Source organism: Drosophila eugracilis, unplaced genomic scaffold (genome assembly GCF_018153835.1).
Source record: "Drosophila eugracilis isolate 14026-0451.02 unplaced genomic scaffold, ASM1815383v1 contig_2154, whole genome shotgun sequence".
Classification (NCBI taxonomy): domain Eukaryota; kingdom Metazoa; phylum Arthropoda; class Insecta; order Diptera; family Drosophilidae; genus Drosophila; species Drosophila eugracilis.
The window spans coordinates 6355911-6372856 of NW_024573038.1; the positions used below are offsets into that span (position 1 = coordinate 6355911).

Sequence of the window (16946 nt, forward strand, 5' to 3'; positions counted from 1 at the left end):
ATAATAATGCGGAGTGCGGTTGGTGGGGTAATTGGTCTGGAAACACGTTCCACTGGCAGCACTCCCTTGCCAATCGATGCTACCTACCAGTGAAACCAACTACTGGAGTTGGAATTTGTATAAATTTGGCTAACATCAAGTGGAAGAGAGGGTCCTCGGCTACTTCCACGTAATTATGGGTTTGTGGCTTTTGCATCGCTGCCTTTGCCTTTTTGGCGGCGGCACATACTTGAAATTATCGTTGTGTGTCCGCCTTTAATTTATTGTCTTTGGCGCTGCCCTAAATCCAATTGTAATACAATACGCGGCATTTATCATATTTAAGTACCGACTCCAAACGCACACACATCCTGTATTTACGGCCTGCTAATGCGCGGTTTAAGTTTGATGAGTGCAGAACTAAAGGGGAGAAGCTTTCGCCCAGAAACTTATGCTTTTTCAACTTTATTTTTTTTCATAATAAAAACATTGTTCCTTTGTTCCTTTACTTTATTATTGGTATTACTTCTAATACTAAGCATTGTCTCCTTTCGATATCTCACACCAACCTTACCTTCCCAAAGATATTCTTAGCCAAAAACCCTCACAATTTTTGGGTTTGTTTGCTCATCATCAGGCTGAGATTGGTTCGGAACCAGCCAGGACATTGTTATGATTATAAATATTTATTTTATGCGCAGCTCTGCCCAGCTCGGGGCTTTGCTCCTCCCCCGTTCTCAGTGTGGAAATCGGTTAAATGGACTGTGCTGTTTATTTTTTCGTAGTCCCTTAATAAGCCCCATGAAAAATGGGCAAATAAAGGAAGGCGTCCGTTGGCGTTGGGGCGGGCAGGTTGATTCTTTGAGGACATCAAACATGTGTGTAAATGTGTGTGTGTGTGTGGCATGTGTGTATGTGTGTGTGTGTGTGTGTGTGGAGGGGTGGTTCGCGAAATAAAAATGGCGCTGAGCCAAAGATATGGAAGATGATAAAGACAGAGTCGAAGGAGCAACAGAAGCAGCACCAACAGCGAACAGAAAACATGTCCATGGCGAAATTGCGCACAATTACGGGGCAGAAACGGACTGTACTTCGGGCCAGCGCCCCTCTGCCACGCCCCCCTAGCGTCTTATCCAAGCGGAAAAGAATTATTACGTTGAATTTTCCCCCAAAAAAGCAAAAGGAAAAGGAAAACGAAGCGAAAGAATTCTCATTTTTTGATAGCCCACCAGGACGATGCCGCAAGGATACATGCAGAGAAAAAAGGATACTAATATCTGAGATTCTATTGCCAAAAATATCCGATTTAGAAATACAAATTTATCTTTTCCAGAAGGAACTTTAAGTTTCACAATATATTTTTTTTAATATTTTTCTACTTATTTTTTCCAGTGCAGCCAAGGATATGCCAGCCACATCGCTTGGCTCACGTGCATATGACAGTGGAGTAAACAATTTCATTTCGCGCAGCAGGACCCACCAGATAACTGCTACAAACGAGACGCAAGATGCTGCATTGGCGAAGGGATGAGAGGTTGAAAGGGGGGTGGTTGAGGGGCAGCAAGGACAACGACAGCACTTGAGTTCTGTTTTCGAAGCCGAGCAGGAACAACAACCACCGGCAGCATAAGAAGTTGCGTAAATATATTGTCCTGTCGCTTATTTTTTCAAGATGTGGAGTAGGGGGTGGGATGATATTTTCGTGAATCCGGGACAGGACTCAGGATGCAGGATGAAGGACTTGGGGACTGCGGACTGCGGACTGCGGTCGGCCGGGACCAATTCGAAACTCAACTGCCAGCGCCGTGGGCGTTTGGACGCAGTTAGTCGAGCGTGCCTGGCGGATTTTTTAATGCGTGCCTCTATAAATTTTGCACGCCTTTTGTAAATGTGAGGGCCAAGGAGTGAAGCTCCTGGAGGACGAGTGGATTTTCATTTTTTTTTTAAAGGGCGTTAGGAGTGGGATGTGAGTCGTGGGCAGCTGTACACGTGGCCTGACCAGTTTTTCTTCTTTATTCTTTTGGAAACTGTCAGATTGTTATTGTAGCTTCTGGGGGTTTGTCTCTCTTTACGAGCATCTTTTATATTTGTCATACGAAATGTTTATCCCCAATAATGTTTCATAAATAACATGGAACAACCCTGCATGCCAAGAAAGAATGTCAGAAGTTGGTAGATTTATTATAAACTGGTTATAAAAGCTGTCTGCTGAATGCAATTTCCAGTTCTGAACTTCAGTTTTTCTCTATTCAAACTCATTTTCCTCCTCCACACATGAGGTATCCAAAGTCAACTTGTTACCTAGACCAGAGCAAGCCTTAAACTTCATCAAGTCCATAAAATCAAACCAATCATTGAGTTCCTCGACTAACTTATCCTTAGGCTGTTCGGTGGTGTCCTCAGGGACCTCATTCCTGGACTCCCGCGGAGACACACAAAAGGCCAGCAGTAGATTCCGACGGCTGAAATGGATCGTGTAGAACGGTTCTCCCTTGCTGAAAAACGAGTTAACTAGCAAATCCTGAACACTTGATTCGTGAGTTTCCGCATTGCTTTTCTTTCGTAAAGTCTTAGACCTGCTCAGATATTCCTTCAGCACTCGCTCAAAGTCCCAAACGCTCAATTGATAGTCCTGCCCGCCCACCACCAACAAGTTATTATCCAAGGCTATAGCCATGGTGTTAATAGATGACTGGTGATGGTCCAAAAAACGAACTAACGTCTCACTGGCTGTGTCCCAAATTATGATTAGCTTATCATCACCGCCTGAAACCAAATAACGACCACAAATAGAGAAGACCAAGGTGGTAATCCTATCCTTGTGACCTCTGAAAAGACGGACTTGTAAGCCGCTGACTAGATCCCACATCCTCACTGTACAATCGGCAGATCCAGTGGCCAAGTAGTGACGATTGGGATGGAATTGGCACACCGCTAGCTCTGCCAAATGTCCTTGCAGAATTCTAGCTGGTTTCCTACTATCCTGCACCCAAATTCTGGCCGTACAATCATCCGAGGCTGTAGCAAAATAAAAACCCATTGGGGCATAAACCACAAAGCAAACGGGGGACAGATGACCAGGATAAATGACCACACAATTCCAGGATAGAAGACACCACAAACGTACGGTGAAGTCCTCCGAACAGCTTAGCATAAACCGATCCTCCGGGTCAAAGGAACAACCGTAAACAGGTCCCTGATGCCCGTGAAGAGTACGTCGGGTGAACTTCTTGGTTGGATCCAACATGCCCTTATCAATCCCAGCCATGCCGGTGTCCAGCACTTTCAGCCAAGTTGCTGGCTTAAGTTGAACCAATTTCGAAGGCTTTAAAGAGAAAATGTATATGGTTGAGGATACGGTGCCCAGGGCTAGCATGCTGATGCTCTCCGAGAAGGTGACACAAAGTACCACCTCATCGGAGGGAGCAGAGGTGTAAAGGTAAGTAGAAGGCAATTTATTACGATCCAGCCTGTCTCTATGCTGTTCATCATTCTTCCGATGAAGCAAGTCCATTCTCTTCGGATTGGGATTATAAATCTTTCCGGGCAAAGGCAAATGTAGATTCTTGCAGATTTGCGGTTCATTCTTTCGCCTGCGACGTTTCTGCAGGAAAGGGCGAGTACTAAAGTCCTTTTTATGCAAAGGTTCGGGGGCACCGTAAAATATGGGTTCCAAGAGAGGTTGTCCAGGCATGTAACGCTGCTGTGGAATAGCTGCCTCACTGTAGCTTTGAATCTTAAAATGGGCCAAAAGAATCTCCTGCTGACCCCTTGGCCAGTCCTCCATACAGTAGATAATCTGCCTATGAGCTCCTTCTGACATCTGAATGTCTAACTTCTCATGACCAGCCAACAATTTTCTGGCCTTATTGGGCACTTCATCCGGCCTGCATATGTATCTGATTTTCAATATTCTTGATGAAAAGGAATCATCTAGATGGTCCTGATAGCGATTCAGGAACAACCTTGCTCTCTGAACCTTATCACTGGCTATCATCTGCAGATAGGCTATGGCAATCAACGGATATAGCAGTAGAAATATCTCGTATTTGTAATGACTTGGAGCCAATCTAACGAGTTTAACTATGTTCCTGACTGCCAGATCGTACTCCACGAAAACTGAATCCTCTTTGATGACTAGCACACTGAAGTTTTCCAGGACCTCTGGAAACTGAGCATTATCTTCGAAAAAGTCCGAACCATCATTTGGATTAACCAGTCCTGCACCGGCATCTACATCCATCTCGGAATCACTTTGATTTTCCTGAGCATTAGGGCCCTTTTCAGGAGAGTTTTCTTCTTCCTTTAAAATAGCCATGAGTTCTTCGTGGGTTATTTCACCATTGTCCACGGGCAGTCCGGACATTTCCTCCCAATACGATATTTTATTAGTGGCAGCTTGGTCATCGAAATCTGTGGAAGCACTGACTTCCTCATCCTCGCGACTGGAAGTGTCACTGCTAGAGCTAGATTCTGAACTAGAATCACTGTCAGACGAAGATTTATCCTTATCCTTTTCGCTTCTGTCCGAATCGCTTTTGTCACTATCATTCTTCTTCTTTTCTATTTTACTGGGATTTATTTTTTAAATAAGTTAGATAATCTTACATATTAGGTCAAACTTACAGTCTCTGAACACTAGTTTCAGGTTCTTTGAAAGTCTGCACCATTTCAAACTGACTGGTTTCCTCATCGTAGATGGGCATCGAAGGCATGGGCCCACTATAAGCAGGACGTGGATTGCATTCCTCTTCAGGCTTTAACTTCGAGTCTCTAGGGGTAAGGAAATAAGATCATAAACTTAGTATTCTGAAGAAGGTTATAAACGCAACTCCAACCTTTTCCCCAGCGAAAGAAGATTAACGCTCTTTATACTCGACAGCCATTCCTCGCCGGGTGAACCTGTAGCTCATTTTTGTCATTTATGATCTCCCTAAAACCGATAGACTCACCATCAGAGCTGGTATTACCCCAATCACTGACATCATCCGAATCCGAGCTAGATGACTTTTCAGTTTTACCTCCATCTTTATCTCCTTGGTCATCGGAATCTTCGATATCCAAACCCATTTGCTCTTGGAACTCCTTCAGATACCATTGGTTCATCTTCTGGTTGGACTTGGCCTTAGCCTGATTTTCATTTTGTTCTTCCTGTTCTTTCTTCAAAAACTCTTTTTTTATCTCTTCCCGTGAATCATCAGAAGATTCGAAACCGGAAATGTTACCCAATTCTTCATTGAGCGCTCTGCGGAATTCTTCAGCTTCCGCATCTGAACCATCTTTGCTCTCTTCCTTCTAATCATTTTTCATTGGTATTTTAAGCTAAGAAAACGCATTTTTACTTACGTTATCAGGCTTTCTTTCTTTATTCATGTTTTTCGTATGAATTTTATTTGCTTTTCAGCAATTTGTAAAAATTTTCTTTTCCTTTGTCAAGATTTCTATTTGACAGCTCAAAATTGTGTGGCTGCATTTTGGAGTTAATTTTCCTTAATAAAAATGTTAAATTTACAGAAAATGGTGAAGCCTTTTAATAATACTTCTTCTAAACTAAAAACCAAGTGTTGGTTAACTTATTATTAGTACCGTAAATTCACCTTTTCCAACACTCTTAAAAAGTTGCCATACAAAATAACTCTACGGCATTGCCAGCTCAACTTTTGCGGTTGATTTTACGCTTTCGAATATTTTTCGCTTACGTTTTTTCCTCTTTTTTTGTACACTTTTTTTGTATCCCAACATGACGCGACGACGACCGCTGATCTGAAACAAAATGCTGGCACAGCATCACATCACATGAGGGCGCTAGAATCCAGGGTGGCCTTAAAAAACGGTGCGAGAGAGGGGTGTTGAGGGACTGGTCTGTAGGTACGGAAAAAAATTAATTTGCATACCCAATATTCCAACGGATTTGCTGCTGCGACGTGGTTTCCCAGGCCCAATGTCTGTTTGAGGGATTCTCTTGTTTTTGAATACCCTTTTAAAGGGTTTATTGGATTTGGGGTAAAAAGATCATCTTGGAGTAATAATAATAATTCACAGAAAGAGTCTCTTTTACCTTCTAGAATAGAGGTAAGGATTTGGATATGATATGATATATACTCACCTTTAACTCATCAACTTAAAAGAAAACAACTAAAATATCTCACCTTAAAGTATTTCCTTAAACTTACAAAAGTTAAAGGGTATCCCCCATTCGATTCCCATAGCTAGCCTCATATCTTGATTTCCTTTTTTCCCCAGCTCACTTGTTAGTGGAATCAGGCGAGTATGCTGGCGAGCCTTAACCCGCGGATGCGTTTGAAATTCTTCTGTAGTTCGGGCAATATGTCGGTTCTGGCAACTCACTTTGCAGGACACAAAAAAAGAGAAAACAAAAGATGACACAGAGTAAAAAATGAATATACAAAAAATGGACGACAGGACAACCCGCAGCAGAAGCAGCAGAAAATATAGCTGCATATTGTTTTGTAATTTCCACAATGATTTACGGCCTTTAAGGGCTTTAATAGAAACTTGTTAATAAAATGCATACACACGAGATACAGCTCTATCCATGGATGGGTATGTATGTCAGTAATCAAGGGCCACAGTTAGATGGAGCCACAGAACAATGGCAAACAAAGCCTCATTATGGCTAACAACAATTGCCAAATCACTTGATATGTAATGCTGGGCCATAAATAAATCACACTGCAGCATAATCCATTGTAAAGTGTCGAAAAACTGCAATTGAAATGCAAATCAATGCAAATCGATACTTGAATCATCACCAGCAGGCCAGGCGGCCGTCGCAGCAAACAAACCGAAACTTGAACATGAATGATTCATGCAACGCACGCGAACATTCAAATGCAAATGCCCAGAATGCCACGATGCAAAAATTCCAAATGCAAAAATTATCCAAAAATGCAAATCGAAATGTTCGAGAGCGAGTGCGAATGTCCCGCTGTGAGGGCAACAATCAAATCAAAATAAATGCACACCACACACACACACACTCCTCACTCCGAAACTGCAACAAAGCCAAAAATAAACACACGGCAAACAATGCAGCTTGTGGATTTTCGCACTTCCGGTTAACTGTTGCTAATTTGATTAGGGAATTTTCCCATTCAAAAAAAAAAGAGAGCGGGTAGCAAAATAAGGGGCGTGGCAAGCGAAAAGGCCATAAACAATTTGAGCCGCTGCTGATTTCGCTTGGGCTGCCAACTTATGCAAATTATCTTGCGTGATTTATGCCCAGAACATTCTCGCCTTCCACTGGAGCAGCAGAAACTTTGCTCCTTGGGGTGCTGCCGCTGCAAATTGAATTTCACAAAATACCTCAGACGTCGGCTCGATGGGGTACATTTATCACTGTAATAGTGGGTTTTAACACTTAAATATAGCAAATGTTATTAAAGGTTCGGAAAACTTACTGAAAATAAGAAGTTTATTTTAAGGTTTCGATTTTATGCAAACCAATCAGCAGCTGAAGTCTCATATTTATTATATTTTTACATAAATTAAGTTGCATAAACCATAAAATAGTTATTTATATCCCTTAGACTTCCCAAAAAACGTCATCTTCCAGCCCATAACTACTTTCACACGCCATCCAAGGATGCTGAAATTGCTCATTTAAGGTCCTGTTTTCTTAGATTGAAATCTTAAAGGCAGCCTCATATATATTCAATTCAATCATATCCTGTCATCTTAGCACACCAGGAAACTGGTTCTTGAGTAAAGCCCTTTTTGCCCTTCCTGTCGCCAGCATTGTTCGTCCCCCCCTCCTCTAAACTTGTCCGTGTCGATTGTCATGCTAATTGAGGCAAAAAGGATTCCCAGGATTCTTAGGACACCGCCAGGACCAGGTAGATGCTGTCAAGAAACTTAGTTCCTTAGCAGACATTGTCGCGTAAAGTGCGCTCGAAAGGAAGGCAGTCGTTAAATAAACCATAAAACAAGCAGTCAGCCATGGAAAACAAATAAAGCCCACCCACAAAATAATAGCCTCGCTTGGTTGGCTGGAGGAGGATAAAAAAAGCAAGGAAAATGCCCCCACCAAGAGTAAAAACCACAAGCTTGACAAACATTAACACGGCCTCTGACGCAATTTAACACCAATTACAATATCCGTTACATCTAATTATTGTAAGCAGCCCACAAGGAAGCCACTGGGCAGCCGTCTTGCCGACTAAATTAAAGAAAAACACCGCCGCAGCCAGGACATGGGTGGCGCCATTTGCGGTTGCCAGGACATTAACAATGGAAACTCAAAAAAAAAAAAGAAAGAAAATATATATATATGTATATAAGGAAGCAGCAAATGGCGGCTATAAAACAACAGAGAACAGAACCCATGAAATATGAGCAGGAAGCTCAAGGAAAACGCATTGGTGGGCGGCGGCTGGGGTGAACATTTCTTAATTTCCAACAATTTACGCTGAAAGCTTTCAGCGCTCAAATGACGCACAGGCGGCAGCAGGACTCCAGTGTCCTGTTCGGTTCTGTTTTCTTTTTCCTTTGTATTTTTCTGGCTCTGGTTCTGGTTCTGGTTCTGGTTCTGGCCAAGGCGACGATGATGATCTAACGCCATTATTTCCCCGCCAAACGACAGGCAGTTGTTAATGGGGCTTACCACTTAAGCGCGACGGCATAAAATAAACACGCGGTCTGCAGACCGCCCTTATCCACTGCCACGCCCCGCTGCCCTCCGCCCAACAGCGGATGTCCTGGCAAATTAATTAACATGACGCCCAGTCGCTGCCAGCATTTTCCACACTCAAAATAATGAAGTTCATTTTGGAGTTTCCATGGCTTAAAGTGCGAAGAAATTTTGTAACTTAAATTTCCTGAAAACATATAACCCGATAAATATTATAAAATTAATGATAAAAAACAGTTCGTTATAAAATACATATTTTTTAAAGTAAAACCTTCATCAAAATGAAATTAAAATAAAGAAGCTCCCATCAACTTTTCCACAATTAGCCAACACATTTTCCCAAGTGCAGCTTTTCGCCGTTTTTCTTACTTCTCCCTGCTGTTTTTGTCTTTTGGCGGTTTTTTCTTCGGCTTAATTGTGGACCATCGTCTTCAGTGCTTCGGGGTGTCCTGTTCTGTCCTTTCAGAAAATATTGGCATGGGGCGAGTTTCCCGGCGGCAGTTTAACAATTAAGAAACGTTTAAAGTTCGGTGAATTTGGGGCGCGGCTTTCCTTTGATTACAAGCCACGAACAACAGCAGCAGGAGGAGGATGAGGATCTTGGTAAGGTGGGGAGAGCTACTTGTGAGTCCTTTGCAGGACATTCAACATACGCGGCACGTTGTCTGCATCCGTTTGACACCTTTTGTCGGGCCCAAAATGGCACAGGAAATGAGCTGGCCCGTACGTGACTTGTTTTCGTTGTTGCCAAGCAAATTGGAAATGTAAAATATATTTCGGCTGCTCAAGCTCAATTGTTTGGCTGCTTAGAAAAGGGTCACCAAGGGGGGGCTTAACACTCTTTAAGACTGACCGAAGTCAGTGCGGCTGTTTAACATTCTAAATTTGTGCATTCGCTCAATTTCCTTCCATTCCCCGAAAATGTAATTACCCCCCCAAAAAAAGAAAGGGCGGCTGCGAAATCTTTCTGATTTGACACGAATTTCTTGGTACCCAAGACTCCGGGCCGGAATAATTAGTGTCCATTGAAGGGGCGCCTCGGGCGTTACGTGCCAAACAGAACGCCCTGCGGCAAGGACGAAGGCGCTCCTTCGAGGACTGTCCTTCGTCCTCGCCGAAGTCCTGGCATAATTGCAATTAAAATGTTCGCCGGGAAGTGCAAACACTCGGAGGCAATTGCCGTGCACAGAAATAATAACAGGCAGATTGCGCAAATTAAAATATAATTAGAGATAAACAAGGCGCTAAGATGCGGTGGGTGGGCAGGGAAATGCTTTTAAGCTGTGGCCTACACTTAAGGGAAATTATTTCGAAACCTCAAGGCTTCTCCTTTCCGAATTTTGATGATTTCTTACCCACATTTTTCCCAAAATGAAGGAAATAATGATATACCGTTGCACTTTTTCTTTAGAATTATTAAACTATTATGAAACTAAAGTTTTATAATCTTCCAGCACTTACACAGCTCATAAAACTGCCCTCTTTTTATCGCCAAAATTGCAGTGTATACAGTGGCGCCCACTGGCGTGCGGTGGCCGCGAAATGCCACGCACTTTCCACTGGAAGAAGTTTTTTTGTAGGGCTGGAAATTAGCGTAAGACAGCCCACCTTTTTTTCGTTTTTTTTTTCTTCCTACGAGGGTTGAACGAGTGAGTGAGAGGGAGGAACGAATGCAGAGTGAGAGGGAAGGAGATTATAGAGGAGGCCAGTTCGAATTCCCGGTACCTCCTAACTAACGAGCAAGTAATTTTGTGGGCCAACTGAGCCGCCTGGCAGCGTCTTTAATGTTGCCTTGGCTACTTTAAGCCTCCGTTGTCTTGGCCTTTTGCCCATATTAAGTATACGCCGTGCCGGCGAGGTCGTAAATTGGGGGTGGTGCTATTTTCTCAGGAGGGTAGGCCTGTGAGGGTCGTTTTTTTTTTTGGCCACACCTTCCATGCTCGCAGGGGTGACTAAACAAGGAATATGTATTTATTTTTTTCCTGCGTGCGCCGAGCGTTCGCTTTTACTTTTGTTTGCTTGGATTTTCGATCGAAAGAAAAAAAATAATTTTATATAGAATAAACGAAAAAATGAAATAAAATAAAAAGAAGAGAAATGAGGAAGAACGAAATTTGCTTCGCTGCCGCTTTATGAAATGTCAAAACTTCAAAGCGAACTCAACTTAAATGCAAGAAAATGAGAAAATATTCACTTGAGTGCGTATGCGCTCTGTCGTCGCTGGCATCCATCCTCATCCTGTTTTCCCTGATTTCGTGTCCATTGTCCTTCAGTCCTTGTTGTTTTCGTTTTTGTTTGCGATGCTGCTGCTGCTGCTATTGCTGTTGCTGTTTGAACTGTTGTTGATAGCCTTTATTAGTTGTTGGCCCAAAGCTTAGGCGCTTACGCATTTTCTCCCCCAACCCCACCCCAAGCTCAACTTTCACTTCCTGTCCCGAAATTTCCACATCAAGACTCGTGCCCTCTGCAAATAGATATAATTTTCTACTGGCCTGGCAGGCAGCTCTCGTTTTTCCTTGTTTTTTAGATTTCTTTTTTTTTCGGGCAGCAAATTTTATTAAAAAATTTTATATTAAATCAATTGCGTGGAGATTTTCTTCTTATATTGTGTTTTTCTGGTCGGGGTGTCAGATGTGCTCATGCATAAAGTTGCTTGGATGGGCGGAGGAGTGTGTAAACGGTGGGTGAGGAAGTGTAGAAAAATCAATAGAGGTAAGGCGCCATGAAATTCATAATTAAATTTTATTTTTCCTTAAATATTGAGTTAATAAATTATAACGTTTTAGCAACCTTTTCTTTTAAAATATTATATAAAAATCGATTTATTTGCGTATTTATCGGCCACCTTGAACTTTTAATTATTAATAATAAATTAGTCTGCTAAATGCCTTACTTAAATTGTCAATATTTTGACATGAACTGCCTGCAAGGGGAGACTATAAAAGCGGATACTTTCTCCTAATGGAAAACATTCTTCCTAGAAGATAGTTCTTAACCAGAAATAGCAGTGAAAATGACCAAAGTCGAGCCCGTAGAGCGCTATTGTAAGGTCATTCGGATGATCCGCTTCTGCGTAGGGTTCTGCGGAAACGATGTGGCTGATCCGAACTTCCGGATGTGGTGGCTTACCTACACTGTGATTGGAGCCATTGGATTCTTCTTCGCCTGCACTGGATATACCATCTATGTGGGTGTGGTCATCAACGGAGATCTCACTGTAATCCTGCAGGCTTTCGCCATGGTAGGATCAGCCGTCCAAGGATTAACCAAGCTTTTGGTAACCGCCAATATGGCTTGTCAGATGAGAGATATCCAAAACACTTACGAGAAAATCTACAGGTAATAAGGTAAACTAATGCTTACTTTAGCTATAGAAATATGTTTACCCTTCGTCAGAGAATATGGGTCAAAGGGTGGTGAATATGTCAACTGCCTGGAGAGAAGAATCCGCACAACCTGGCAACTAATCATCGGATTTATGCTCATGTACATCATTCTTCTGGGTCTCATAATCGCCTTTCCAATATTTTACTTGCTGATTTGGAACGAAAAGGTTTTGGTTATGCAATTCCTGATGCCACTAATTGACCATACCACCGATGGGGGTCACCTACTGCTCACTGCTGTCCATGTGGCACTAATTACCTTCGGTGGCTTTGGAAATTATGGTGGGGATATGTATCTCTTCCTGTTCGTCACCCATGTCCCTTTGGTCAAGGATATATTCTGTGTAAAGTTAAAGGAATTCAATGAAGTGGTTGAAAAAAGAAAAGATTTCCCAAGGATGAGGTCTATGCTGGTTGATCTCTTTACCTGGCATCAGCTTTATTCTAGGTAAGGAACTACATATTTTGGGATAATTATTTGAGTTTTTAAATCTTTTTTTAGCATTCTTCAAACCACCAAGAGGATCTATAGCATCGTCTTATTCGTTCAGCTCTCCACAACCTGCGTCAGTCTTCTCTGCACTATATCCTGTATTTTCATTAAAGCCTGGCCAGCAGCTCCTCTCTATCTACTATATGCAGCCATCATTCTCTACACATTCTGCGGCCTAGGAACTTTGGTGGAAAATTCTGTAAGCCAATCAATTACTATATATAAGGATATATTTTATTTCTTTATTTCAGAATGAGGATTTTCTGAGTGTGATCTACACAAACTGTCTGTGGTATGAGCTGCCTGTGAAGGAGGAGAAGCTCATCATCATGATGATAGCCAAGGCCCAAAAGGAGGTTTGCCTCACCGCCGCCGATATGGCCCCTTTGTCAATGAACACAGCTCTGCAGTTGACCAAGGGAATCTATAGTTTCAGCATGATGCTGATGAACTACTTGGGAAAGGATAAATAAAGAATAAATTAAATAAGAAATATATTAAAAATATATACTAAATATAAATACACTGTAGGGCAAAGGAATTGTAGTGCATATCCCAGAAAAATTATAATTATATAGAAATTTTCCATCCAATCTAAACTCAGACTTTCATTGGGAAGAATAATGCTTCTCAATTCGACCACCGCCTTGCAACTTTCAAATGCCACATTTACTTCCTTCTAATGCTGCTGATGAGCAGACTCGCGGAGTAAATTTGGGCGGGGAAAAGCTGATTAATTTCTGCTCTTTGTCTAATGAACTTGCGGCAAAAGAATTTAATAAACAGACTCGCACTTTATGGGACCACAAAAAATATGATGTCTGCCAGGCCACAGACCATGAAAAATAGTAAAAAGCGAAGAAAAAAAATGGAAAAACCAAAAGGAAAACCCAGGCGATGTAAATGAGGGAAAAGTATGAAAAAGCATCGCTGGTAAGTTGTAAAAATTGTCTTTTAATGCCTCGCAAATCCAGCAGATTGCCACGTAGTGCTAATAAAATAAAGTTATGTCCGGGCATAAAGAACAAAAAGCCCGCGCGCACCGCTAAAACGCACCAAAAATAGTGGAAAACGGAAAAATCCACCAAAAATCCACAAAAAAAAATGGCGTTGAAAATTGAGTGCGCGGGCGCAAGACGACGGCCCAAGATGGTTGAGATGCGGGGTGAGGTGAGGTCGGTAAACGCATCATTAATCAAATGTCCGAAGCGTAAGCACCGTTATTCATCATTGCTTATGGATAAGGTGCTGCTTCACCTCCCCATCCACCAACTTGAAGGACTGCCTTATCCCCTCGTGCAGAAGCCTCTCAAGAAAGTCCGCATGAGTTGCCATATTCCTTCGACTGGATTTTTGGTAAAAAGGAAATTTGGTCGGACTGCTGCAGGGATCAGGAACCAAAGGGAGAGTATTCGGGAGTTGGTTAATAAGTTTGTTATTAAAAATATAAAATTTAAGTAATTTCTACTGCTATATATAAATTTAGTTCACATAAGTTAAATATCTTAGAAATTCCCATTTTTAAAAAGGGTAAAATGGCTTAAAAATCTTATAAAAATTTCTTACGAAAATATTAAAAAATTTCTATAACATCTTAAATACCAAATATTTCAAAATAAAGTAATAAAATAGTTAATAAAATTGAAAATAACATAATAAGTTAATTCAACATTCGTTATGCTTCCAAAACTCAACTTCCAAAAATGACATTTAAATTTTTCTCAATTCTTTTATAGAACTCTGGCAAACACACACGTGGCTGAATGTCAAGAAAATCCACCAAAAATGAACTCTAGTCTAGAGTTTCCCACTCCAGGCTCTGTTTTATTTTTTTACCCGCCACCCTAATCACTTTCTCAGCCACCCTAATGGCGCATATCAATTTGGCTCAGCCACGTGCTGATGATTTCTTTCCATTCTTTTTCTACAATTTTTTGTATTTACTTTACTTTTATTTTCGTTTTGAGGGAAAATGTTTGGCTATATACTGAAGAGCTTGTAGTGTGTATTATTGCGGCCTGAAAGTGAATTTCGTGGATTTTTTTTTAGGTAGAACATCATAAATCAGGCTTATATTGCGGAGAATCATCAAACAGGCGACAACTTTTTGCAGGAAAAGGCAGGCGGCGGTCTGAGAACGAGGAACCGGAACTGCTAATGGAGTTTTTACATTAGAGATTGCTTCCCGTCAGAATGTTGTTTTTATCGAGATGCTGCTCTCTAACACCCCTTCAAGTGTCAGTTACATATTGTCGGGACAACAACAAAACGCTTCACTTTCCATCACAGCCAACACAATCCGTCGACAAAAAAAAAAAAAAAAAAAACACAGGAAAAAAAGGTTAGAACCAAAAAATTTGCATACCCAGCAGCTGAAACAGGATGCGTCCTTTCTCGTTACTTTTTCGGTGTTGTTGTGGTTGTCTGTCCAGGAAGTGTGCACATTGAAAGGTTTTATTTTTTTTCACTCTCTGCCAGTAGCTGTCCTCATCATTTTTTTGGTGGAAAACGAAAAAATATTGTGTAGTCAAAGTAAAAATGTTAGCTATTAATTGGCCCAATACGAAGAGGAACAAAACGCCAGAAGGGATGCCGTAAGAGAGGCAGCTGGGGTGAAAATCTCCTAAATTAAATAGAAATTATATGCAAATTTGAATTGAGTTAACCCTTCGACGGCAGGAAAATCATATTTGGTTACATTTCCACATCACGTCGACGTGTTTAAGTACGCATCATTTGGCCGCTTGGCTGTAATTTAATTGCTTTGCCCCGGCGGGGCAGGTATCCTTGACTTGGCCCTGTGCGGCAATGAGGCAACTAATTTATACCGTCGCCTTTTTATTTTTCTTCCTTTCTGGTAGGGTTGAGCGAGCGACTTTGTTGCACGTGAATCGCCGTCGAGGAGTTGCCTTATTAATTATTATTCTAATTAATAAGACGCAGATGGTGGAAGAAGGGGAAGGGTAAGTAAAATGGGAAATAATAAAAAAGAATAATAAAAAGAAAAACACGGATGCCGGGCAATTTGCATATGAGTGACACAACAGGACATTTGCTTCCTGTCACGCAGCTCGGCGAAGAGGACACAAAAGAGGCGACAGGCACGTTCAGAAAGATCCAGGATCGAGGGGTGGGCAATCCTTCTTTTTCTTTCCAGCCTCTCCAGAATAAGTCTGCAGCATAAGTCTCATGCATAATGCAAGTGGAAAAAGGCCCGTGAGAAACTCCCAGGACGAAAATTATAGTCCTGCAAGACAAGGAGCTTATTCTTAGCAGCTGGCTTTTGGCTAGTTTTTCCAAGCCAAAATAAACCTCTTCCACTATCATATCAACAGGTTAGCGAAATCCCTCACAAATCAATCAGTTGCCGCCCAAACAATTTGCCAAAATCTATAAACCCCTGTAATCCCCACCCCTTGAACGATCTACCCCTGATCGATTTGCAAGAGATTTGCCAAATTGGCAGAGTCAAATGTCAAAGCAATTAAGTCGCAAAATCGAATCGATTTTCAGGGGTCGCAATCCCCTTTTGTCACTGCCACATTATCATTGTCATGTTTGCTAATTCCCATTGTTGTTCTTCGTGTTTGCCATTTCACTTTCACCTTTCGCTTTGTGTGCCAATCTCTCTTTTCTTTCTGGTTTTCCCCAGCCAAGGGTCGAGGGTTAGAAGTATGCCAATTTCCGTTGGTTGTTCTAATTATGAGGTGAAGTTATGACAGCCGCGGATTACAAAAGTAAACACAAGCCGCTTGAATGGGCCTTGATTACTCGTCGCTTTCTTCTAATGGTTTTTGATTAATTGGGGTTGCTAAGTAGGGTTTTTACAGAAATTATTAGTCTTTTGATGGTATTTATGTAGTATATGCAAAGATAACGTAAGCTAACAGAAGTCAACGGGCAGCTGATTGACTTATTTACGACATTACGTTACGTCATAAAGCTCTCATATTTGCGTAGGCGCTGTGAATCTAAGTAAGCGTTAGTCCTAATTTAGTTTATTTTTGTATGTAAGCCTAGAGCGCCGATAAATCATGATAACGGATTGCGAGATTTTATCTGATTGGCTATCGGCGGTGTCATGATTCTTCTGTACAACATTTCTTAGTCACCTATTCTTTGTTTTTAACAATTTTTGCACTTTAACAACAATTTTAAGGAATTTAATATATTTATATTCCCCCAACAGCTTCATAAAGTCACTTTTCTCGTTGTGTAACAATTATTTGTGAACTTCTTTCTCGGATTTCATTGTGCTTTCAAGGAATCTTGCTCTCAACTTGGAGTTCAACTGGCGGCTGCCTTTGTTTTCTGGCCGTTTCAATGAAATTCATAAAAACAATTTCTTTTATGGCAACTCCAGGAGTCCCCCGTTCCCAATTTTTGCCAACGTGCGTTGCTGGGTTGCCGAGGCTCAACGAAATTGGTTTTTAAAAAT

At 41.5% G+C, this 16946-nt stretch overlaps 2 protein-coding genes across 3 annotated transcripts; one reads left to right on the top strand and one right to left on the bottom strand.

Annotated features, from left to right (window-relative positions):
- Nucleotides 1–2141: 2141 nt before the first annotated feature.
- On the bottom strand, nt 2142–6201 carry LOC108114742 (transcription initiation factor TFIID subunit 5). 2 transcript variants are annotated; one of them, XM_017225858.2, is made up of 7 exons: nt 6129–6201; nt 5874–5956; nt 5326–5801; nt 4932–5274; nt 4818–4881; nt 4606–4752; nt 2142–4550 (listed from the first exon to the last, which is right to left on the bottom strand). In XM_017225858.2, exons 3-7 carry the CDS (start codon nt 5350–5352, stop codon nt 2225–2227), a joined length of 2907 nt encoding a protein of 968 aa, XP_017081347.1. In that variant the 5' UTR covers nt 5353–5801; nt 5874–5956; nt 6129–6201; the 3' UTR covers nt 2142–2224. The 2 variants fall into 2 exon arrangements, with proteins under 2 accessions (XP_017081347.1, XP_017081346.1); XM_017225857.2 differs by having other exon boundaries at nt 5326–6171.
- Nucleotides 6202–8330: 2129 nt separating this feature from the next.
- LOC108113907 (odorant receptor 67d) lies at nt 8331–13796 on the top strand. Its single transcript, XM_017224614.1, has 5 exons — nt 8331–8376; nt 11629–11968; nt 12026–12463; nt 12518–12707; nt 12760–13796. Exons 1-5 carry the CDS (start codon nt 8331–8333, stop codon nt 12979–12981), a joined length of 1236 nt encoding a protein of 411 aa, XP_017080103.1. The 3' UTR covers nt 12982–13796.
- Nucleotides 13797–16946: the final 3150 nt, after the last annotated feature.